The 26,228-nt window shown below is 29.0% G+C and overlaps 1 protein-coding gene across 1 annotated transcript; it reads left to right on the forward strand.

The window, feature by feature from the left end:
• The first annotated feature begins 21,174 nt into the window (after nt 1–21,174).
• Nucleotides 21,175–22,974, forward strand: LOC100779290 (V-type proton ATPase 16 kDa proteolipid subunit). Its single transcript, XM_003517139.5, has 2 exons — nt 21,175–21,699; nt 22,608–22,974. Exons 1-2 carry the CDS (start codon nt 21,338–21,340, stop codon nt 22,738–22,740), a joined length of 495 nt encoding a protein of 164 aa, XP_003517187.1. The 5' UTR covers nt 21,175–21,337; the 3' UTR covers nt 22,741–22,974.
• The last annotated feature ends 3,254 nt before the right edge of the window (nt 22,975–26,228 follow it).

Below are 26,228 nucleotides of genomic sequence, written 5' to 3' on the forward strand. Positions count from 1 at the left end.
AAATGTCTTGACTTACTGTGACCACTTTAAGACCACTAAGACATTCAAATAATATCCCTTGACAACGGATGAAATGATGTCACCATTGCAATACACAACAACATATACACTTTCATAAATGGTTTTACATGTCGTCTATATTTAATACAATTCGTATGCGTATAACAAAAAAGTAGTGTTCAATCAATAATTGTAGTGTTTAGTCAATAAAAAACACCAAATGGCAATAGTTGTCTATAGCATGTACATGGATGTTGTTTTTATTATAGTGATATATGGATTATGATATTGACCCGATAAGTGTAGTTGGGTTTAGGGTTATTGTTTGTCATTCATTGAGCGTAAGGGCAGCGTTCTGTTGCACATAGCACCCCCCGTCGGGGGAAGAGATTGCCATACCTAGTACGACCATTCCCATTGGTAATGAAAATATTGACATATCAAATACCCCAACTCATGATATAGGGACAAATTGATTTTGCACGAGTTTTCTAAACTTTGATAAGAACAATAAGTTATGAAAATTATAGTCATTGAAGTAAGATAATTAGGGTTAGGATAAGGTTTGGCCTTATTTTTTGTGATTCATTTACTAAGTTGAGCGTTGGGGGAAGAGATTGGGATAGCTAGAATGACCACCCCCACTGGTACTGAAGAGATTAACATTCATCATTGCCCCATGTCATGATACAAGGACAAATCAATTTTGCATGGTTTTTCTTAAAATTTCATAAGAACGATAAGTTATGAAAATTAATTTGATTTAATTTGATAGCCAATTTTGGCTAATTTTGAGTTAATTGCTAGGATTGTTGATAACTACGAAATTTGAGTTAATTTGATAGTTAATTTTGGCTAAGAATGATTATAATTTCTTCATTTTACTGTTGTTTATAATGAAATAATGAAGAAATTAATATCACTGAAATTTTTTATCAACAAAAATTAAAAGAAGAAAATTTCAAGTGCTTTAGAGAAAAATTAATGCAAAAACTTGAAGAAAAAGCCTTGAGGGAAAAGTTAAGGAAGGGACAGCTTGCTTAGCGCACAAACCAGGCTTAGTGTACACCCTTGCTTAGCGGTCAAGCTCAGGCTTAGCGAGAAGAAGTCCAAAGGCATGCTTAGCGTGACATCCAGCGTTAAGCATGTGACCGTTTTGCTAAGCCCAGACGTGTCACGCTCAGCGTGTGATTACCCGCTAAGCCCAGAAGGGGCGCACTTAGCGCGAGGTCAGCATGAAAAGTAAGTTGCCTTGGGTCTATAAAAGGAATAGGAAGCAGAAGGAAAAAACACATTGAATCTTAGAACTCTCTATTGAAGATATCCAAAGCCTAAGCATCTCTAATAGGGAAAACCTTCCTTCTCTAGATATTCCTCCCTTATTTTCTTTTAGTCATCAAATCCCTTCTTCCATCCATATTAGCCCTTGAAGTGTAAAGTCTTTCATGGTTATGAGAGGTTAAACCCTCTTTGTTGGAAGCTTAGCAGCCAACACCCTTGTAATGTAACTTCTTTTACTATCTATTAAATGCAATTTCTATTTTTATTGTTCCTTTTCTGCTCTTCATCTTTATTGTATGGTCTGATCATCCATGTATTTGTTTTAAGGGTTATACATTGGGAAATGATAATTTCTAAAAGAATTGGGAAAGGGAATCTAAATAATTTATTGCTAGGAATAAAATGACTTTGTTTTTCCTCTGCATGCATCTCCATACTTCATGTGATTTACTATTTTATCTTTGCAAAGAGATTTGAGAGAGAAAATAGATAAATTAGGCTCTTCATCGTAAGGGATCAGGGTTGAGTGTCTTAATAGATGTGGGTGAAAATTAGGAAAAACATTAAATAAAGAAAAACATTAATATTGCATCAAGGGTAGTTAGGCATGCTAGGCCCCAACATATTTAAATTCTGAAGTTATTTTTTGGCATTTAATCTTGTTTATTTTATTGCTTTTACCTTTTTAATTTCAAATTTTTTCTTTCTTCTATCCATTGTAATTCTTTTTTCTCTTGTTTACAAATTAAGTATTCATCAACGTAAGTACAAACAAAGTTAATGTGAATTCGATACTCGGATTTTCGTGTTAAACTTTCTAATTGTGACAAATTGGTACACTTGCTAATGAGTTAACAACTGCTCACCCTTATCGACGCGAAAGTAGGGTCAAACAACCAAAGGTAGAATAGGGACAACTTTAGGGTACAACAAAGGGAGTCACAAAGTAAATTAGGGCAGAAAAATCCATGACTATGTCTGGGCAGAAAAACAAAGCACCGTAGTGTAAGGACCTTATTGTCCAAGGTTACCGTCATTAAGTAAGCTCGATAACTATTCACAAAGTACAATTGGATTTTCAATTTCATTTCTTAATATTCAATATATAGCGATCACATACTGTATGTTAAGAACACATCTACACCATTTGTCATCCATGCCCTAAATCTGACACTCCAAATAACTTTTGCACACTGCGAGACCCACTTAACTCACGCCAGTAGAAGCTTTCCTTCTTCCTTTACTTTTCATCTCACATCTCATCATAGCTTTTCAATTCTACTTATTTACGTGACCTAAATTTCATTAGTTAATATTTTAATAAATTTATTATATCTTATAAGATTTTTATTAAAATAAAAGTGTTTAATAAAAATTATCTCATTAATTTATAACATGTAATTATCTAAAGTAGTGAAAGAACTTGTAATTTATAATTTATTATTTTTAATATTCTAATAAATTTCCTATTTTCCGTGCTTGTCTTTTTTTGTTTCACGTTATCTTTTGCTTATTATCATTCATAGACTTATTCTATATTATAATTTGTTTTTTTTCTTCTTAAAATATTGATAATTGTTAATTATGAGTATATTTTGAGGTTAAAATATATAGGAATTTATAATTTTTCTCTCCTAATTTTTCTTTTTTGAGCAAACAATTGTTAAATTAACATCATTTAAGTTTTTGTGTACAGAATATTAAAAGTGAGAATTTATGAGATTTAGTGAGTAAAATAAAGCCTAGGAAAACAAACTAATTAAGGAAAGCAAACTAATTGAGAAAAGTAGGGTTAATTAAGAAAAATAGACTAATTAATGAAAGAAGACTGATTGAGAAAAACAAGACTAATTAAGGAAAGAAAAATAATTAAGAAAAATATGACTAATTAAGGAAAGTAAAGTCGGGTTTTGACAGTCAATTACTCTTGATGTAATTTCTCTTCCTATCAATTTATGAATATTATATTTATATTATCTTTTCATATGCTTAATATTATTGCTTGTGGGTTGATCACCCATTTGCATGATAAGTTTTAGGGTAGCATTGGAAAATATTATCTTCTAATAAAACTGACATAAAGTATCTAAATAAAGTCATCACTAGGGATAAATTGATATTTGTTTAGCCTGTTATACATTTTTATTCTTAATGTAATTTATTATTTTAGCTCTCCAAAGGAATTTGAGAGATAAAATAGATAAATTAGACTATTTCATATGAGGGACCAAAATTAAAGTATACTAGTAGATACAAGTAAAATAATTATAAATAGAGAAAAATCATTAACATCACATCAAATAGTAACTTTGGTAGACTAAATTTCTAACATTCTCATCTTCTGAATTTCTTTTTACTAAATTTCTAACATCACATCATTTTTTTTTTTAACTTAGAAGCCAATGATATGACATCTTCTATTTTTTTCACTTACAACTCATATTTCTCACGTCTTCAACTAAAATTGCAATTCGTATAATTTGTCTTGTTTCAATTTAAAAGAAAGCTCGTATTTTCAAAGTTTGTCCTTGATCAAAAGCTCTAATTTAAAGTTAATTATTTTTAAGACTCAATGAAGAAAAGCAGACATTTCGCTCAAATTAAAAATTAAATCTTTTTCTTAGATGATCAATTTTGTTACCAATTATGTACATTCAGTATATAACATATCATGTCTTAATCATCCAATTTTTCAGGAGACATAGGGTCTTGATTAATCTGAAATTAGATTGAGAAATAAATAAAGTTTGATAAAAATTATTTTTATTAAAGATCGAGTTAAGTATTAAAAAAATATAACATATCAGATCAAGTTTCAAAAGTTTTGTACTTTTATACAGCATTACGGTCCATTTTTATAAGTTTTGGGATAATGTTAGTTTGGTCATGTTGTGGCTATCCTTCGACCTTAAGACAAAAAAAATGATGAATTCATATTTTTATATTTTAAAATTAAATTTATTGTCTTGATCAAATTATAAATATTATATAATCATTTATTATTATAAATTATTTTATGGATATTGTCATTAAATAATTAAAAATTAAATATAAAAAATAAGTATGGTAAAAATATATAAAACACATAAATATATCATAATCAATATGATAACAATTAGTTATTATATATTATTATCAAATTAAAAAATATTATAAGAACATATTATATGTCATTCAATAATTAATTATTAATAATTTAATATTTTATAGATTTTTTTTAAAAAAAAACTTCTCAACCAAATCAAAATCAAATTAATCCAGTCTAAGTCATCAAGTTTCATCGTACTTGTCCGGGTCAAACTAGACCAAATCAAGTCGTATGAATTTTTTGTCCTACCCTTTAACCAAATCACCTATTCAATTTTAATAACTATGCTCTTGATATTGCATGTTCACAGTGTCTTTTTTTTTTTTTCTCCTTTAATTTCTATTTTAACTATCACAAACGCAACTAACTTTCAAAGCATAGAATTTTGCTTCTCTCAATAAAATGTTCTCCATGTACATTACCTAACTCCTAACAACACATTTAAAAATTTATTTATCTTTCAAGTGCAATGAACTTTGTTGATATCACATTGCCTTTCACGTTTTTTTTTTTTATAAAAAAAGCAGTGCCTCTTCCTGTTATCTATTTTATCAGTCTACACAAATTCATTACGTACATTTCACTCCTTCCGTACTTCATAAACCCAAATCTATCAATTAGATCAAATATGCTTTTAGTAAATAATATAAATAATCAAGGAATTTAACTTAATTAGTTTATGAACATTGCATGAATTATTTTAAACCTTGATTATGATATATGAGTTCAATTCCTATGCATAAAAAATTTTAAAAATATATAATTTTTAATTCTTTGTCAAAAACTAAAATCATATATTTTTTAGAAATAATTGTATATTAAAATAAAAAATATTTTTACAGTAATCAAACCTAAAATTCTTCATATTTTAAAGATTAAAATCATATATAAACTTTAAATTAACACAGAAAAAAGCTTCACCCCCTTCCTGATTACTCTTTGGTTCCAAGTTATAACCCTTTTATTTCGTCTTTTTCGATTGAATGTTTACTTTTTTTTTTTTCCTTTCGCTCTAATAAATAATATAAGAATTCAAAGCTAACAAGTATATTGAGAAAAAATAAATCACTTATCTATGTGGCAAAAACCATATATAATAATTTATATAATAATAAGGAAATTTAATTATGTTTATTTATATATTTTTCTGTGGTTGGTTTCACTTATATATATGGTTCGATGATCCTCAATTAAGCGTTATCCTATAATTAAAAATGGATGACTTAACATAAGAGTTTTCACTTATTACTCTAGTTTTTCTTTCGAAAAAATCTAAACTAATAAAAGTGGATTAGTTAATTTTGTTTTAAATTTATAAAAAAAATTATGCCAAATTCGAACCAAATCCATCAAAATGGGATTGATTTGATTCCATTCGTTGAGTTTAATGGGTTTTTTTTAATTAAAACAGCAGCCATATTAAATAAAAAAGTAACAATAAAACAAAACAAAATAAAATATTGAAATTAATTATTTTGAATAGCCATGTCTTATAGCTAAAATGAGATGTATAGTCCCGGCAGATATTAATCATTGAAAAAGCAGTTAATATTTTATATCAATAATATGATAACAACAATAAAACAAGATATATATTAGTTAAAGAAGTTTAATTCAATTAGTTGAACAAAGTAAAAATTATTATAAATTGGTTATTACATGCTTCTAACTCTAAATATAAAAAATATGTAACTAAAATGTAAAGAGAAAAATTAAGAGATAGATTTAGGTTGATTAGTTCTCTTAACGAGTCATTAAATATGTAAGCAGAATGCCTAAAATGTACTTTTTAAACAATAGATCACATTTTGGTCCAGAATAAAATTATATGTCACTACTTCAAAATAAAGTATCAATACTTTTGAGTGACTTTTAGGCTTTGTATTAGGGAATTTGTGTCCCATCTCAGAATCATAAAAATACAACATTAACTAATGTTATTGATAAACACTAAATATATCATTAATCTAGCAGAGTTTCTACTACGGCTGTATCTTTTGCATCCGACAGTCTTCATTCCTATGGCAATAATTGTCGTAAGACAATGATCATAAGAAACTGGATTCATCTTTTACAAGTATTCACCTATGTCTGCGATGTCTCAATTATGCTGGCGAATCGACCAAATTCAAGAGACCTCGTATCTCAATTTGCTAGGGAGCACATTCTAGTTAACATATCCACTAGAGTCCAATCTAAGTCAATTATCCACCTTGGACACGTTAGTTTAGTCCACTTTGGATAGATCACGATTAGCCTAATAATGAACTCTAATATAATTTTTTGTAATTGAAGACTAGCTAATTTCTTCGTGAATAAAAATATTGGCAAATAAGTTTCTATGAAATCATAAAGAAATTTCTTAATAAACATTGTTTTGTCCAAATAAAATTGGACTCATATTCCTTAAATAAGATTTTAGGATGGAGTCTTATGAGAAAGAAAAATGTGATTGAAATAATAAATTTTATAATTGAGTTTCTTGATGACAAAAATGATAACATTTTGCACTAATAGCAATCCAGAAAAGGTTTTAAAATTTCTTAATCCATTAAATTAAGACTTAAATAAGTTTTTCATATGTAAAAAATAGGTTATTTTTATATTATTATATATATATATATATATATATATTTTAAAATAGGTAATTTTTAGGTATTTGATTGAAAAAAAATATATTAAGTAGTAGTATAAAAATAACCTATTTTTTAGGTTTGAAAATATGTTTAAATCATATATAATTAGTGTTTTGCAGTCTATGATCAATATACACATGTAACATATTATGTTTTTTTCACTCTTTCTTCATTATTCTCTCTGGACCTAAAATATACATCTCACATTTTGATCTTGTTGGGTTTTCTTTTAACTTTGTCCAATATACGCATTTTAACTCTTTAATTTCACTTTTAATATTATCTTATTAATCTAGTTGGTTAAACATAATAAATTAATAAGTGAGTTATTATAAGTTTTAAATAGTGTTTTTTTTTCCTATCAATAAAAAAATATCCTATTAATTTAATATATTTCTTATTTTGAATGAGAAATTATCTTAAAAAAATAAATAGGATAAAGTTTTTTAAGTCTATAGGAAAGTAAATTACATAGATGTTCATCAAGTTATTTTAATTAATTTTTAATATTTTGACAAGTTTACAAATTTATTTGATCAAATAAAAGTGTTTAAAAATGATTTTTTTTATTGAGTTATAAGATTTGTTTTTAAACATAACTTAAATTTACGATTATCTTTTTTATTTTTATTTTCAATAAAATAATAAAATTTTTCATTTATCATTTTATCTAAAATTAAATTATTTATTTTAATAAAACTTCTCATTTCCATTTGTTAACTAAAAAATTATTTTTCAGATTGATTTAAATATGTTTTTTATGTCTAAAAAATAGGTTATTTTTAAATTATTTCCTAAAAATTTATTTTTTTTGTCAAATAACTAGCTAATTTTTTTTTAATTTACTACTCATCATTAGTCTCATTAAGTGATAACATGACAAAGTATCATGTGATCACACATGATCATTGACACATCATTGTCACTTGAAGAAGATAACATGACAATAAGACGTAAGTAATAAGACAGTAATCATGATGTGATACTCTATTTACAATGTCATCACTTAATGAAATGAAACTAATGACATGTAATAAATTGAAACATAAAATTTTTTCAGATACATAATTTTAAAAAAAATATTAATAAGAATCTAAAAATAACTTATTTTTCACGTACGAAAAACTTAATTAAGTTTTAAATTAATATAATCAACACGTGTATTTAACAACATATTATATGCACACTCATACTATTATGTATACTGCATTTGGGACTTGGGAGAACGGTTCTTTAATGAAAATGGTTTATCTTATGCGGCTTCATAACTTCACGATGAAGATATAACATTGTGGTTTTTGAGAATATTTAATTTTTCACGTGAGCGATAGAATTCTTTGTGTCATCTTACGATCTTCATTATCTTCATCTGGAAAAACAGCTAAATTAATGTTCAACAAGCTTAGAGCTGTCTGCCTCGTTAGGATAATATATTTTGTTAATTAATTAAACGTTTTAAACAGGTTATAGCTATCACTTTGGTTATTTATGGCCTTAATGATAACAAAATCAGATTATGCGCAATACCTTATGAAATCCTTTTTCTTTCGTGGCCTTCTTTTTCTGAAGCCTAACAGTGTCCATTTTAAGGTACAAATTTACGGTAGCCGAATCATTTCTCGACAAGTATTTTGGGGAAGGAACTATGGAAAAGGAGAGAAAACGTAAGTTGAGCAACAACAGTGTGATTAACCAACGTGCAAGTCACGGGTTGGTGAATTTGTCTTTCAACTTTACGTAGAAGATAAACAAAGAAAAGACAAAAATAACTCAAAAAATTCCTCCTTAACGCCATGCCTTTGATTACCCCGGAACCCCACCTTCTTGGTCCTCAATGGAATTATAGTTGAAATAAAATTCCTTTCATGGAGTTAGCATCAGTCTTCAAATTACAATAATATTATTCCTTTCATACCAATTAATCCCATCGTCTTGCTGGTGGAGACTTTACCAATAAGCTATTCACCAATTTAGTTAAACAAGTTTGTTTGCTTAATGTTTTAAATGATTACATATTTACAAAATAATATATAAAATTAACAAAAAAAATAATATGGCAATGACTGCACACCCAAGAGTAGCAGTTGGTCAAGTGGCGACTCCTGCTACTTTAACTATTCAAGAAAATAATAAACACATGGACTTAAAGGGTGGAAGATTGAGGAATCTATGATATTTTGTTTTTATATACATCATTATGCTATAGATATTGGATCAGTAACTATCAAGCATAATATATATACACGAATAGAAGAGGAGAGCATCAAATGTCGGCAATGGCATGTAAACATTAGTGGTTCTTTTATGTACACAATTGTTAATATGTGAATAGTTCATTCTTTTTCTTAGATTGCCAACGTCGTGTGGACCATTTGGGCCAATGGTGAAAAAACAAGATTTTTTTATCGCGGCCTGTTTCATGGTCTTTTATCGAGTACGAAGATGGGTGTGTGGTTTGAGGGGTTTAGATAGCTTGGAATGTAATTAATTTTGCAATAATTATTACTGCCCTTTTTATTGAATATATATGTGTAGCAATTTCCTTCTAGAGGATTAACAGAAAGTGACGACTTGGACAAAGATATTGAGCTAGTGGGTTATTTATTCGTAGTGGTCTCCACCAGGACATCTTGAAGAAGATCCGACATCTTGAACTATTATTATGTTTGGCAAAAGCCCCTATCAATATAAGTAGTAGAATTAATCAGCTGCTAGTTATAACAAATTCTTAGTCAAAATGACAAAATCAGTTTGCTCCTACTTTATTCAAACTATTTTTGAGTTTTTTAAAAGTTTGGAATTTCGGATACAATGTTTTGAAATGGTATAGTTACGGTTAATTCTATCACATGGTAATTTCTTCCTCCCATTTCTGCCGTTTTGTGAAGATTCTTATATGCTTTACTTACCTAAAAGGAATGAGGAAATTCAGGGTTTGCAAAATAGAACTTAACAAAAAAAAAAAAAAAAGGTTTGCAAAATAGTAGATGGTGTCCTACTGTCTCTCATCTAACTTCTAAGCATTGCTTAATGGTCTCTTGTTACTTTGTCAATGATATGCTTAACTTAGGCAGATTTTTATTTTTTTCACAGCAGAGATGCCTCATCCTCCTTTGTTTCAAGAGGCCTTGAAACTAAAATATCTCTCACGCGATGAGCCTAGGAAAAATATTTGGAGTTGCCAACTACTATACTTTTCAATTTATCGGTCGGAAAGAAAAATAAAAAGTAGACACCAGCCATTAAAGATAGCATGAACAAAATAGGTCACAGCATTGGAAATGCTCTAGCCATGCATGTCTGCTAGCTGAAGAGAACTTCCGTCTTGTTTAAGGATTGTATTTTTTATCAATTGTTAGTGTTGCTGCCTCTCTTCATCATGTCTGTCTTTATGGTTGAGTTAACCAAAACTATTTCATTTTCTTTTAGTAGTATTAAAAATAATAAGAATTGAGAACTATGATATATAGAATCAAAAAAAATGTGGGATAATATATAGGATATAAAGTTTTCTTAAATTAAATCCATAACTTTTTTTTACAGCAAATCCATAACCCTTAAAAAAAATATTTGTCATCAATTGTAGTAACTAGCTAGGTGATTTTGATTAAGAGCCACATGCATGGCTAATGGTATAACTGTGGGGTATTGGATAGAAACTTCTATTTTGTGGTGATCCATCCTGTAAAATACGTGGTCTAATTGGTGACGAAATAGAAGCAGATTAGGCGTCACGGGCATTAGATGACTGGTGGTTGGAAGCAGAAAAGTGAAGTTAAATGCATTGAACAATTTATTGTTAGTAAAACGAACCATATCTTTTAAGCAAAATCATTACTCATTAATAGTGATTTTGGAATCATAATACATGGAACACGTCTGTCTAATCTCCTAATTTGGTTGCATATATTTTACCCGGAGAGGAAGGATCTATTTGTGTTAACTGTTTTTATCAAAATACCTTAATTACTTTATAATAAATATTATGAATGATTAATGTTTATTTTTTATTTTTTTAGTTCCTATAAAATTAAAGTTTTTTTTAGTATTTCTGTCAAGTAACAGGGTTCCTATAGCCAAGAATTGTTCTTCACAGGAACTCCCACTAAAACAAAGGGAAAGTTCTCCACGGTGGTGGAAGAACCGTGCTTGCTGGAAAACTCTTAATTAAGAACTTTATTTTTTACAATAAAAAATTAATTTTACATATCTCAATTTAACTAATTTCAGAGGAAAACGATCGAACAAATTCAAGAACTGTTCATCCCCAATGTGAATGCATTTTACAATGAAAACCAGATCAAGAACAATATCAATTCATCCCCAACAACAACAAGATCAAAATAATCAATGATGTTATAAAAATAAATTACAATTAGAAACATTAAAAACAAAACACCCGCAAAATGCAATTGAACAAGTGCCTTTATTGTAGTCAAGTACTCCCTCAGTCCAATTATAAGTGAGGTAAGAGAAAAAAAAATCCCAAAATAATTGTTAATTTAATTTTTTAATATAATGTTAATTATTTTTTATTTACATTTTTTATTATTAGTGATAGATAATAAAATTTATAAATGAGTTAATGATCATAGAAGGTTAATTTTATAAAACTATTATTCTTTTTTATCTATTTATTTTTTTATAAAATAACTATAATTTAATGTTTAAAAAAAACACTTTTATCTTTAATTAATTCCTAATGTTCCAATTTTAAACCTGACCTTCCCTATATAACAATCTTGATTTTCCACAGTTGTCAAGCATAAGAGTACTGACTCCTCAAGCATAAGAACAAATAATAACACATATATCTTCACCGAGCATAAAGACAAATTATATAAGATAAATAAAACCTTGACTTCCAAATTATATTGCTAATGTGAAATAACACATCCTTGTTGCTCCCTTCTGCTAATTTTTGTTCTCGCCTTAACCTCATACACATACAGAGCTTGTCAATTTTAGTGCCCACATTTGATTTATGAACACAACTTAATCCATATTGCGGAAATGCTCTTCTGCTTGTGGAGCCAGTGTTATTCTGCTGGATAACAGGTGGAAAAGATTGATACGGAGGAAAGATTAAGTTTAAAATTAGGAAGATTAGGAATTAATTAAGGATAAAAATATTTTTTAAAAAAAATATTAAATTAAAAATAATAAAATATCAAATTTGTAAAATAATTCTTAAACTTTAATTGAAAAATGAAAAAATAAATTTAATAATTTGATGTAAAAAAATAAGAGATTATATAAATGAATAATATATAATGTAATTTATTTTAAACTCACAGCAAAGACAATGATGTGGACAGGCATAGTCCACGTAGGAGGGTGATGGTGGTCGGCCGGGGGTCTCCAATCATGGGGCGGACTGCATCATTGAACTCTTGTCGACCCCACCAATAACATTCCCTCCTTTCTCTCTCTCAGCTATGGCGGTGAGGAACAATGAAATTAACTATCTCTATCTTTCTCTAACATATCTATTTTACTGTGTCCACATTATTATTATTATCTTATTATATAAAAACCCCATAAGAAATATATAGCAGAGAAACAAAGGTTGGCGTAACCAGCTAAAGGTGGAGATCCTTGCGGGGTCCTATAAGGATCTTAGCCCCTTTTGACACGGACTCTGCTCCAAACCTCTCCCTCTTTCTATCAATTGCATCTTACCCTTTAATTTATGGTTGACGGTGGTTGCTGAAGAGAAATCACCATATTGAATTGAACTCTGCCTCAAACGAATTGAAAAAAAAAAAATCAAAGAATTAAATGGGGTTTGCTAAAGTTTTCAACTTCACTCCCTGTTTGCGTCTAGGTGTGAATATCAAGCTTCTTTCAAAGGGGACATGAACCATGATTACACCCTTATAGGTGCTTATTTTTACATTTCACTGAAAACGCAATAAGAATATGTATGCTCACTTTCTAGAGCATCTCAATACACCATGATTAATGCCCATTTTTAGAACTCCCCCCCTTTTTTTTCTAAATTTGTGGGTGTGAAATTATAAAGCATTAATCAACTTGTAATTTTTCATTCTATACAATGATGATTATTATGTTCTATCAAGAGTGGACATTCCTGCCTCAATTTCTATTAAAAAACTTCGTACCTCATTGTCCAGAGGTCTAATTTCTATTACTCGTCCTAAAATGTTTGAATTGATTGAAAATTATACCGTCAAACGGATGAACTGTGTTGTACCAATTGGAGGTTTGTTGTGGATGTTTATAATGATTATGATTATAGGATGAGATACCAATTGGATTATCAACGGAAAGAAAAGAAGGTGCAATCTACGTGTCTAAATTAATGGGAGGTTGTGTTCCTTGTCAATGTATACTCATTTGATGTCCACAAGATTGTTATGTGTGCCCAGTGCAGTGACCATTCATTCTTAGTGAGATAAAGTGATCATAAACCATTTGATAAAGCCTCACACAACATTGTGTTAATGTGTTTTATTAAAGTCATACGTGATTTGGTTTGTTCCTATCAACAATTAGGTAGAGGAAACCGAGGATAACAAGAACTGAAAGTGATGGATAGGTAATTCATTTGAACACGAACTCTCGAGTCATGAAATGTGATGGGGCAGAAAATGGGCCTCTGATAGAAAAGAATGGCTATTGGCAAATAGATGACATGATGGTCACAGGCTAACCGAAGGGTCCTCCTTCAAAGATCATGGTGAATTTCAATGAAGAGGTTCTGGCTTTGCCTCGTGTTGAGTAGAGCTTTCTAAGGTTTCGGTGGAGGGTCCAATTCAAATCGATGACAACGCGTTAGGAATTGACTAGTTAGATCTCTTGTTGCTTGTGTTACACAGACATGCCTCTTAATGTTTCTGTTAAGAATTTAGCAATTGATAAGGAATTTTGCTTTGTGCTTGTTTGTCAAAAAAGGCATGATTCTCCTTGCATTACCTTTTTCTTACTTTCTCTATCACCAATTTGTAGTCAATGAGCTTCCTTACCTAGTCCTGATTGAGACTTACCACTCTTAATTAATGAAAGATATTTCCCACTTCTTGAGGAGGACAGCAGGTATATGTTTTCTTCACACGATGTCATAGAATTGAATGCAAAGTGCCAACTATTTTTAGAATTTGAATTTAGGTGTAACTTAATTCTAAAATATATCTCTACGTGTATGTTACGTACTTTGATCACGTTACTAATTACTAGGACAAATTTTTATACAATCCAAAAAATTAAGATTCATTCTAACTTAATTCTAAAAGATTATCCTCAATTTATATATTTTATTTTTATCCATATTAGGAGGATGACATCTTTAATAAATATATTTTTTTTTTGTATTTCATAATAGAAGCTTAAACTTGTAACTTCATACAAATTATTCATTTATCAATAAATCAACCTTAATAAAATAAAATAAAAATACAATGATAGTGGCAATAGTAATGGCTGCCATATATAATTCTCACAGCGTAGCTATTTTGCTTGTCCTGAACCTGAACTGTTTTGGCAAATGCAACTTTGCAATAACATGCTCGTTTCCCAGGCCACGGCAAGCTTTTGTAGGTCAAAATCTAAAAGGGCTATTCTGGATTTAGTGATGCATTGTCAAACCTAAAATTACACGACATCGCACTCTAAGTCATGACAAACAGTAGGATAATTGTGAAAGATTTGTATATAATTGTCTATTTGTTTTCCTCGCCATACTGAGAAACAGTGACAAATATTTATTATTGAACACAACATAACTATATGTTAGTGGTGAAGCATTACAAATACTTATTACAAAAAAAAAGAAGCATTACAAATACTAGTAAAAATTGACTTTCTTTGCCAAACGTGCGGGGAACGCGGAATCACCAAAGAGGCAAAATAACGCAGTGGAAGTAGGGATGTGAATGGATAATAGGTATAGCTGTCTCAGATTAAGGTAAGAAAGAATCTTCCATTTTCAGTTTTGGTGTAGCCGTGTAGACGCGATTTATTTCTTTCTAAAATATGCACTCTTCAAACATATTTGAGAATACAGGCACATTATTCTATGTATATATTTTTCGTTAAAGTTTTGTTAACTTTCATTGGAAAAAAATTATTAAAATATATTTTACATTACTATCTCACAAAAGATACGTATTACTTTTTTTCTTTTCTTATTTTAAGTGTACGATTTTTCTTTTAATATATGAAAATACATTATATTTTCTTTATTTTTATTTTTCTACAGAAAACTAATAATTTCTATTAAAAAATTTCCCAAAAATCATTTGTTAGTATATTTTGTATTTTTTTTTACAAAAAATGTTACTAATTTATTGGATTTTAGTATAAAATATTTTCGGTAATAAATTCTTTCTTCACTGAATGCCATTTTAACTACTTTTGTGTATTACTAATAACAAATTTAGATATTTTGACTCATAGAATATTTACTTTACCTACAATCTCTTATAAAGAGAAATAATATTGATGGGTAGAATCGCAGAAGAAATAACTTAGAAAATTTAAAATACTTTAGTAATATTTTAATTAAAATATATATTAGTGTATTACTTCCATGTCTTAAGTGATGAGAATATAATTGACTTTATCGATATTAAATTGAATGGAGCAATTTATGTATTTGAAGAAGGAGCTGGACAACATAAAAATTTAATTATTAACTTGCATCTCGTATAAGAGGGGTTGTAATTTACTCATTAAATAAATGTATTCTGATTATTATAACTTAAGGCACACATTTACAAACTCTCTCTCTCTCTATATATATATAGACACACACACTAGGGGGAAGACACTTTGTGTCTCTTTACATAATAAAAGTTTAAAAATTAATAAATGATAAAATTATTTAAAATTTGGTGGACACCAAAAAAAAATCTTTATTAATAGTATAATACTATAGATTACGTATTTTAATATTAAATATGAGCATGACTATTTTCTAATTATCCTTATTTTAATGTCGGGAGTAATTTATAAATAAAACTAATAAAAGGTTCTGGATAGGAATCATGATTCACGAACTAAACATTAACTAAATGCTTGAAACTCCAATGACGTATGAGTGCAAGTTAGTAAAGAGATAATTAAATTGTAAGTACCAGTAGAGTATTTGATTGGGTATTTAAAAGACAATTGTAAGTATAAGTTAAGATAGATAAATAATATTTATATTAAGGATCTAGAAATGTTTTGAAGATTTTTTTGGGAAAAATGTAAATTATATTAAACCTAAAATGATACAATAATAAACGGGACATACCCCACAGTTAAAGAAAATCAAAATGTTTTAAAAACTTCGTATTAGATGAGATGGTCAATTGAACTTCTGTTAAACGTACTTGCGTACACGTAAGCCGATAAAATAATAGTGTTGCATAACAATTGGAACCAAAATATTTTTTTTAAAAAGGATAAAAATAAAATTTTAACTTTTTTATGAATGAAAACTAAACAATATATTTATAAGGATTAAAATCAAAATTTATTTATTTTACAGAGATTAAAAACATTCTTAAGTCATTTAATTTTAATATATGCTATTATTTAACGGATTTGGATGAGATTAGTCATTTTAGAAAGTAAAGTTAATAATGCTAGTTGTTGATAAGAAAATTATTAATTAATATTATCTATATAGATTTAGCTTTTCTATAATAAGTAAAGATAAAAATAAATAACTTCAATTTTTTATCATATAAATATTTTAACTCATTCAAGATTTACATTATTAGACATATATACACATAATATTAACTATTAATTTTTTTATTAGTGTCTACAATTATTTATTTAATCTTTTAAAATAATTTATTTTAAAAAAAATAGTCAAATCTTGTAAAAATCATTCATGAAATGGGTATTAATCATTAATTTATTTTACCAATAATTGAAATTACTTACTTTAATTTATTCTTACTCAATTTAGTGAAGCCAAATTCCCATCTATTTTTTTATTAACAAATATTAATTACTAATTAGTATTATTTTGTTGATGGATAAAATGGTTTCCACTATCTTTCCTCCTTTCTTTTCTTCTTTTATCACCAAATCAATCTTATAATTAATATAACATCAAACAAGTTTGATTATATATATATATATATATATATATATATATATATATATATATATATATATATATATATATATTATTCATTACAAACATAAACAATTTTATCATAACATTTTGCATCTCAATTTGTTTTAGGCAAACATTCCCATCTCAATTAAAGAATATATGAAATACTAATATAATATGACATAGTTAACAAATAACTTTATTTTTTAATCATGTAGTTAAGAGTTTGATTATACCTATTATAAAATATTTATTAAAAGAGATCTACTTAAAAATGATGTAAGTAGAATATATAAAAGATGGAATACCAATGAGGATCCCTTTGTTTTACTCCTCGCTTTTTATTAATTACAGGACAAGCATACATTAAGTTCCACTTTTCTTTAACGGTTCCAATGATAATCTTACTGTTCCCATACGTACCAAACACACTCTTACGTCTTGATCTTTATTACCCAGCTACAGTTGCTTTGGTAGTTGTAAGCTGCAATTTTACCATGAAATTTTCATTTAGCTAAATGGCCAATGCTTTTAGTTTAACATCTTTTTGGTGATGGCAAAGACAAAATAACAATGATGGCACATTGAAATTTAAGTCAAACAATCCGTGTGCAAATCATAATAGGTCTACATATAAAACTTCTTCTCAGACAATAAGATGGAATGCAAGAAAAAATCCATGCTCTAAAAGAATTGTGAATGATGAGGCATTAGTATGAATGCGAATTAAAATTTACAATTTGCTACGGAAATTGGACAGTTCAAGAAAGAGATACGAAGGCCTTGAGAATAATTACAACTCCATATCAAAGTGCCAATGCCTCTTATAATTATTTCAGTGATGGTTTCATTGGACTTTTATCATGCATATTTGAGGACCCATATCTGAAATGAACGTGTGGCCAAAACTGTTTCTTCAATGTGAAGGTCCGGAAAATGTGGCAACACTTCTAAATTCCAATAGACATTATTAAAACTTGGCCAATGATAACAATTTTGATCTTTTTGAAGAAAATTTATTATTTTATTTAACCTAAGGTGTTGTAAACGATTAATTTGATCGTTAAACATGTTTAATTAGATAAATTCAATGATGAAGCGTGGTCCAAAAGAACAAAATTAATGATGAAAGCAAGAGTTTAATGTTCAATTGTTCATCCCATTACCTAAATCAACCTGCATTATGTGTTAAACATTCTAACGCATTGTGTCTATAGTTTATTTGGTTAGTTGTTGACAGTCCTTGAGTGGTTGTTATTATTATTAATTCTTATTATTGAACTCATATCAGTCATAATATTACATGTCATTCACCAAGATAACCTCAACACCCCGTCCCTCCCGACACCTCCTCCTTTTTCTTTTCCTTTTTCTCAGTTGAAGACTTGAAGTACATGAAAGTGAGTAAAAAAAAAAGGGGGAGTCTAGAAAGTTACCGAAAATTGAAGGATACTTAACTGCGTTTTAAGGGAGATACCCATATTGTGTGATATAACTTAAATTGATTCTATGTTATAATTAAAAATAATTTAAATTAGATCCATTTTTTTAATTTTGTTAAATATCAAGTATCTCATCTTGTAAATTAATTACTACTCGCTTAAATGTAATATATTCTCTTTTAGCTTATAACGTTAATTTTCCTTTGTTTTTATGATAGTTTTTATCTTGAACTTAAACCTTAATTCACAAAAAAAAAAAAAAAAATACTGGTCACAGTTTATTTGCTTTTCCTACTACTTATTGTTATAAGTTCGTAGCAGTGGTGATTTTTTTGTGCTATATTTGTATTCTTTAATTATATTCACAACTGATAAGCAGAATTGATTTGCACCTAGCTAATGGCAGATAATTGGAACTTCGCATCTCCACGAGAAAAGTGAGTAAAAGATTAAGGAGAAAGGAGATAAGGGAGGAGAATATTTAAATAAATTTAATAACAAAAAATAAGATATATTTAATAATTGCCTCCATGTAATGAAAATCGTAAAGCCCGAAACATTCATACAAGCTCTTATGTAACAATCGGTAAATACCAAAACTAACAAACATGGACCAAGAAAGTATTATCGACACATTCCATTATGGGTCAAAAAATTAAATTTGAGAAGTGTTGGTAACACATTCTCAAACTCATTTTAATATTTTATTATTATTAAATAAAATTTATTAAAAATTATAGAATCATAAAATAATTTTATTAAATAAAATGTGGGAGAACTCACAAAATTTAATAATTTTTAATAAATTTTTCCTAATAAGATAACGTAGCGTGTGTTAAAAAAGTATGTTGAAAAGTGTTAGTAGTATTTCTCAATTCCATAACTAAGATTGAAATGCTCTCTTTGGGTAGACAGCAAGGCTATTTTTTTACACTTAAGCCCAATCCGGTTTCCTCTTAGCATTATTGTTTTGCGGAGAATAGATGCCCAAAATTCAAACCGGACCTCAATTGTTTTTGGTGTACTGAGCCACAAATTCTTGGCAATTGCTTCTTGCACCCCATTAAAAACATGAATGGACAAATATGTCCATCCCTTCCCTTTCCTCCTCCTCCAAGCCAACATTTTCCATAGCCGCCGCCACCAACTAACCTCAACACCACCAAATCCACCACCCAGTAACCACCCACTGCGTCCAATGTGGTGCCACCACCTCACTCTGACCAAATCTTTGCACAAGAACCACCACCTTTCACAACCCAACCAACCAAACCCACTAGCCCGACCCAATACCCTATCACCCCTCCTCCTATTTGCTTTATTTGAATCCCCAAAGACATCCACTCAGTCCATTAATAGGAAAAGCACACATGGAGTCGGGGAGGGGTAAAACATGATAAATTTTAATAAGAGTTTAATGTTTATGTATTAATAAAGTAAAATAATTATAAATTATCATTTAAATTATTTAAATTAATTATTTTAAAAGTTAATAAATTTATCATACATAATAATTATAAGTGAATAATTGTATATAACTTTTTATATTGTTAGTATACCATCTTTTTTCTCATTTGATAAACTCCTTTTCGAAATAGTAAAATGAATTTAACATTTCAAAAAGATGTTTACGGAATTAGGATTTCACTATTCCAGAAAAGGATAACATAATTCCACAAAAATCCCTTTTAAAGTAGTGATTTTTTTTTTACATCCTGGAAAAGAATTTTTAGGATTGGAATTTTAACATTCTAGAAAGGAGATTTCGGAATTAGGCCAATGCTATTAATTAGATTTACAAAGAACAAAAAATATACTTTAGATCAAATTTATTATAATAAAACACATTAAAAAAGTTTGAAGAGAGTGGATGGTATAGAAAAGGCTTATTTTTGTTGTTACTTAAATTATCTTTTAATTTAGGTGTCAATATTTAAACCAACAATTTTAAATCATTGAGCAACGTAAGAGGTTAGTAGTTCAATTAATAAGTAAATGCAAATCGCTTAAATGGGAGACGTGCGTAATAATATCAGGACTCCAAGCTCACATATAAATACTTATAGTAAAATGTAACCTCAATATTATAACAAAATAATAATAATTATAAAAAAGAGGAAATTTCTGCAAGATTTTCCTCTTTATAAGTAAGTAGTAAAAATGTTTGAAGGACTCAACTATTACTAACTAATTGCTTTAGATCTAATTAAGTTTACATAAGATACAATAGTAGTTTTTTTCTCCTTCTATTTCTCAATAAAAACAATCATTTTATCATGCATTCATAGATAGTTAAGAAAGTCGGAAGAGACTTAAATCTATTTTACCAATCATTTTTGCTAGTTTTTTTATATATAAAAAAAGAAAAACCAATCATTTTGGATCAAAAGGGATAAACTTATATTAACTAAGTAATATTCTTACTGTAAAAAAGAAAAAGAAAGACGATTAAGAATAAAAATACCTAATTTTATAATTTTAATAATTTATTAAAAATATAATAATCATATTCTGTTCTTTGCATTTTTAAACAAAAACAATTACTTCATCTGAGAAGTCTCTAGTTATTCTTTTATTATTATTATTGATTTTTTTATCCTAAAAAATTACAACAACTTATTTATTATTATTATTGATAGATAAGAGAATGAGCAGTATCAATCCAAAAATGAAATAATTATGTCTGTGCCGTGGCATACTTGGCGGGTCCATTGAAGAAACTTCCCTTGGCTCAGGGAAGAAAGAATAGAAGAGACGGAAGAGGCAAAAGCAAATAATAGAATAGATCTGACTCTCATTTTCAGAAAGCAAAATGGCTGGTTTCAGCGGCGATGAAACTGCTCCGTTCTTCGGCTTCCTGGGCGCGGCGGCCGCCTTAGTATTCTCCTGTATGGGAGCGGCGTACGGCACGGCCAAGAGCGGTGTCGGCGTTGCTTCGATGGGCGTCATGAGACCGGAGCTGGTCATGAAATCCATCGTTCCGGTTGTTATGGCCGGAGTGTTGGGAATCTACGGCTTGATCATCGCCGTCATCATCAGCACCGGCATTAACCCTAAAGCCAAATCCTATTACCTCTTCGACGGCTACGCTCACCTCTCCTCCGGCCTCTCTTGCGGTCTTGCTGGCCTCTCCGCTGGCATGGCCATTGGCATTGTTGGCGACGCCGGTGTTAGGTATTCTCACTCCTTTTCTACTCTCTCTTTTTCTTTCGAAAAAGATGCGTGTAGTTATAATTATTTTCTTGCATATGGTTTGGTATTTGGTTCAAGGCCACATTCACTTAGTACACTTTGACTGTTCTGTGTGTTTTGTACTGGTTCCTGATTTTGAATTTCAATGATCGGTGATCTTCTGTGGCAATTTGTACTACTACTGCTTTATTGATTCATTAATATGCGTTTGTATTGTAGAATTTGGCTGAGTAAGTATAGTGACATAATGTTTTGGTTGCTCGTGCTAGGTGCTTCATGTATTGCGTTGGTGCTGATTTATGCCTAGTTGTAATTTGTGCTTTGATGAATTGAATGGTTTCAAACTTGATTTTGGTTAAGTGTGAGTTTGAGGTGAAGTGATATTCGGCATTTGTTTAGTGTTTGAGAGAACTTATAAAAATGGCTTGTGATTTGTTCATATGTTGCTTTCTACCTGCGAAAACAGCTTACAACTTATATGAAAATAATTTAACCCGGTTATCTTTTCAACTATAGTTTTTTGCTTCTAGTCTAACATGATTTTTAGAGCAAAATCACTTTTAACAACAGATAAACAATTTTTTACAGCAAAATCATGTTTCTGTTCCAAAACATTTATAGGTAGAATTGATTTTCAATTTATTCTACGATGAAGATACAGCTATTATGACCTGACTAACCTCTTTGGCAGCATGTAGGATATTAATTAATATTTGTCTATTGATTGAATTGAAAGTCCCATAATTATCTAATGGTGTGGTATCGCTACTGCTTTCAATATTTGGATGCTTTTTTAACTGAGAGATTGCTCAACTCTTACTGGATAAATGTGTTTAATCTCGATTTTAGTTATTGAATATGACCTGCTGAAATTGGACTGTTTTTTGTAGAGCAAATGCCCAACAGCCAAAGCTTTTTGTTGGGATGATTCTCATTCTCATCTTTGCTGAGGCGTTGGCATTGTATGGACTCATTGTTGGCATCATCCTCTCTTCCCGTGCTGGCCAATCCAGAGCTGATTAGTATAAAATTTCCTGTTGCTTGTAGCGCACTGAACCACGGATTGGATGGTGAATGTCGCCGGGGACCAGGTCCTGTTAAGAGTTTAGCTTTGTGATGCTCTGCATTCGTCTTATGATAAAATTGAGGTTGTCCTGAAATAAAGCGTCTCAAACGATTTCTTTCCATTTATTGTATTTAATTATGTTGAGTCCAAACTAGATTAGAGATCTATGTAATAAAGCATGTTTGTGTTTATTTCAATAGCATTTAGTATTGTGTCGTATACCATTCAACACTTCGGCCTTCTCCCCACAAGCCACAACCTCAAGACCTCTTTTTATGGTCGTATTGAGATGTAAAATGGCTATCTGATTTCTTTTATGACGATTTTCAACATAATGGATAATTTCTTACCCAAGAGTGACTTAATAATTCGTGTAAGTAATGGGTAAAGCTATAAATAATGATGCTGTTTGTATCGTTGTGTATAAGGGTTGCTTGTTACGTAAAAAATACATTTAGGGGTCATCCCGGATTAGGTTGGTTCGGGATAGAAATAAAAAATAAATAAAATTGTTTGGGTTTGATTGGGAGTATCAAAATGTTCAACTAATTTAACTTGAACTAACCGAGTAAAATATAAAATAGAATCACATTTTAAAATAAGAAACTTAATGAGATTCAATGATGGTTAGGTTATACCTGGAGCTAGGTTCATGGGTCAACTTGATCTACATAGTTTTTTTTTTATCCTAGGTCGAACACTAGAGTTGTATCTCAATTCACTGCATTAAAAGTGGTGTGTAATTATTGTTAGTCCAAGGGAAATACTATGAAAATTAAACAATTTTTTTCCGTTAAATAGATTGTGTTTTTTACGTGTGAACATAACGAAGTCTTATATAACTGTATCAATTCTTTAAGTTAATTTGGTCCACATATATTAACAAATAAATGGGTCATTTGCAAAATAAATGAGTAAGTACAATGGCTATTTTGTACTAGCCTTCTTCTGATGGGACTGCATTGGAGGACTATTTTGTTGGATTAAACAAAAATATGAAAAAAAAATCAAAATAAATGAAAAATAACAAACATCAAAGCCTCTAGTTTCAACTAAATAATAACTACATATCAAATATAAATCTTGGAATTAATTACCAATTATTTAGCTATTTATTTCAAATATGTGGACTAAATGGGTTAGTCTGTGAACTAAACAAAATCTGAATCGTGTGAATTAAGCAAGTCAATTTGTATTATGGGCTAACTCTCACTGGGTGTAGGCCTACACGAGCCGTGAATTAAACGGGCTAGTTTTCATACTGCAGTCCTTATACCCACATTTTTTTTTGTCAATTATATACCCACATCTAGTTGTACTATTATACCCGGCAAATTTTAATTGATTGAACTAAGATCTATTTTGGTAAACAATTTAATTAAGCGTTTATTGAATAGGTAGTTATTATGTAAGCACTTGTGTGTGCGTGTGTCTATATATATATATATATAACTGAGGTTAAACTGTTTTCAGATATATTATAAGACATGAGTTATTTTGAAAATTTTATTGAAATGAATTGAAAATTATTTATAGATATATCTTATTTTATTTCTTTCAAACACTTGTACAAGTGTTTATGTTATAAAATAAGTTCAAATAAGTTATAAATAAATTCTTCTAAATGCATCCTAATTCAATTTTAACCTTTGAGGTTTAGGATTGGGTCAGTTATGTTGGATGGCTAGATTAAATCCTTGATCACTCTTAAAGTATAGGATCCTGACAATGCATTGAGCTTGCTTGTGATAACTAATTAGGAAACATTATTTCCATATTTTTACATAACTGAAAACTATATTGTATTATTATCATGTAACTATTTTGTTAATAGTCTCTATCCAAAAGGCTTTTAAAAAGAGAATTTGTTTTCGGTCTCTTTTTTTTTAGCCCACACACTGAATCTTTGCTTTAGACTAAATCTTGAATGGCAACTAATTTTTAAGGGTTCATGGATCATTTTCATGTATTGAATGTTTCATTCTATAGGCCCATATTACTTGTAAGCCTTGTTGTTTAGCTCACGAGAATGTAGATTTAGATACCTACCTGATCCAGAATTACATGTCTAGGAATGGTTTTTTTTTTTTTATTATTATTAGACTACAGCAATTTTATAAGCTATATACCAAAAACTATAAACTAATTATTTCGTAATTAGGTGTTATTTTTATTATCTGAGGTTACCATTATGTTTATAATTTTTCACCCTTATGTTTCACCCGTCCCATGTGTAGAAGCGTTAGCACAAAAAAACAATAAAATTTGCATGGTTTTCAATGTTGGAAACTTGTTAACTAGTTGACAAGTGTATCAATTTGTCAAGTAGTAAAATACTCGAAAGTAAGTATTAAATTCACATGAACTTTGTTTGTATTGTATTTAGATTGATGCATACCCAATATATAAACAAGAGATAAAGAAAAATAATAGATAAAGAAAGGAGATAAGATAAATATTTAAAAGAAAAGATGAAAGATTTAAAGATAAAAATAAAAGATAAAAAAGATAAAAGATTTAAATTAAAAGATGATAAAGATAAAAAAAGAAAAGATAAGAAAAGTAAAAAACAAGAAAAATAAAAGATTAAGATGAAGATAATAAAAGATAAATTCAGAATGTGATAATATTGAAACCTAGCTTGTCTTATTTGCCTAAGATGTCTTATTTTAGTAATGTCTCACGATGACAAACCTATCTTACCTATTTATCTCCTAAATGTCTTTGCAAATACTCAATAGATAAAATGCATGAAGTTCTAATTCTAGATGTTTGTTTTGATGCTTGGTGATAATACAATCACTATATTTCTAACAATGATTTTGTTAAGATACTCATTTCTTTTAGTTCTATTAGAAATTACTAGCGACTAATCCCTAAAACTCATACATGTAAAACCTTCATTGTATTTCTATTAAGGATTATCCTTTGTCGAACACCTAACCCCTAAAGATGATGCAATGATAAATGATCCATGAAATTAAAATAAGAAAGGATAATAAGAAAGAAAACATCTATTTGCATTGATAAATATGAAATGTACAATACATCTTTTGGCTTTTTAGGCCTGTCAGACCCTAATTAAGGGTTTAGTTTCTCATGGCCATAAGGGACCTTACACTGGAAAAGAGGTATAGAAATTGATGGAGGAGAAGGGATGGAAAAGAAAAATTTCCCCTGCTAGAGACACTCAAGCTTAGGATGTATTCATTACAGAGCTGTGAGTTTTCAGGGTGGTGTCTTTTCTCTTGACTCTCTTTTTATAGTTGTTAGAGTGGAATTGGTTTGATGTAAAAAATTTTCCTTATTCATATTTTTGATATTTTCTGTATCTTTTCCACTTTTAATTCCTCTTTTTCATATTCGCAAGTCATAAATAAGAAAAATATAAATTCTTATCATTTAAGTCAAAAATAACTGCTAAATAAATATTTTTAAGATATTT

The sequence above is a fragment of the Glycine max genome, chromosome 1, assembly GCF_000004515.6.
Source record: "Glycine max cultivar Williams 82 chromosome 1, Glycine_max_v4.0, whole genome shotgun sequence".
Taxonomy (NCBI): Eukaryota; Viridiplantae; Streptophyta; class Magnoliopsida; order Fabales; family Fabaceae; genus Glycine; species Glycine max.

Excerpts from the sequence above, each read along its gene's own strand:
- LOC100779290 (XM_003517139.5), top strand. The coding sequence starts at position 21,338 with ATGGCTGGTTTCAGCGGCGATGAAACTGCTCCGTTCTTCGGCTTCCTG. Across the intron at positions 21,700-22,607 it reads GTTGGCGACGCCGGTGTTAG|AGCAAATGCCCAACAGCCAA; the intron begins GTATTCTCACTC and ends TGTTTTTTGTAG.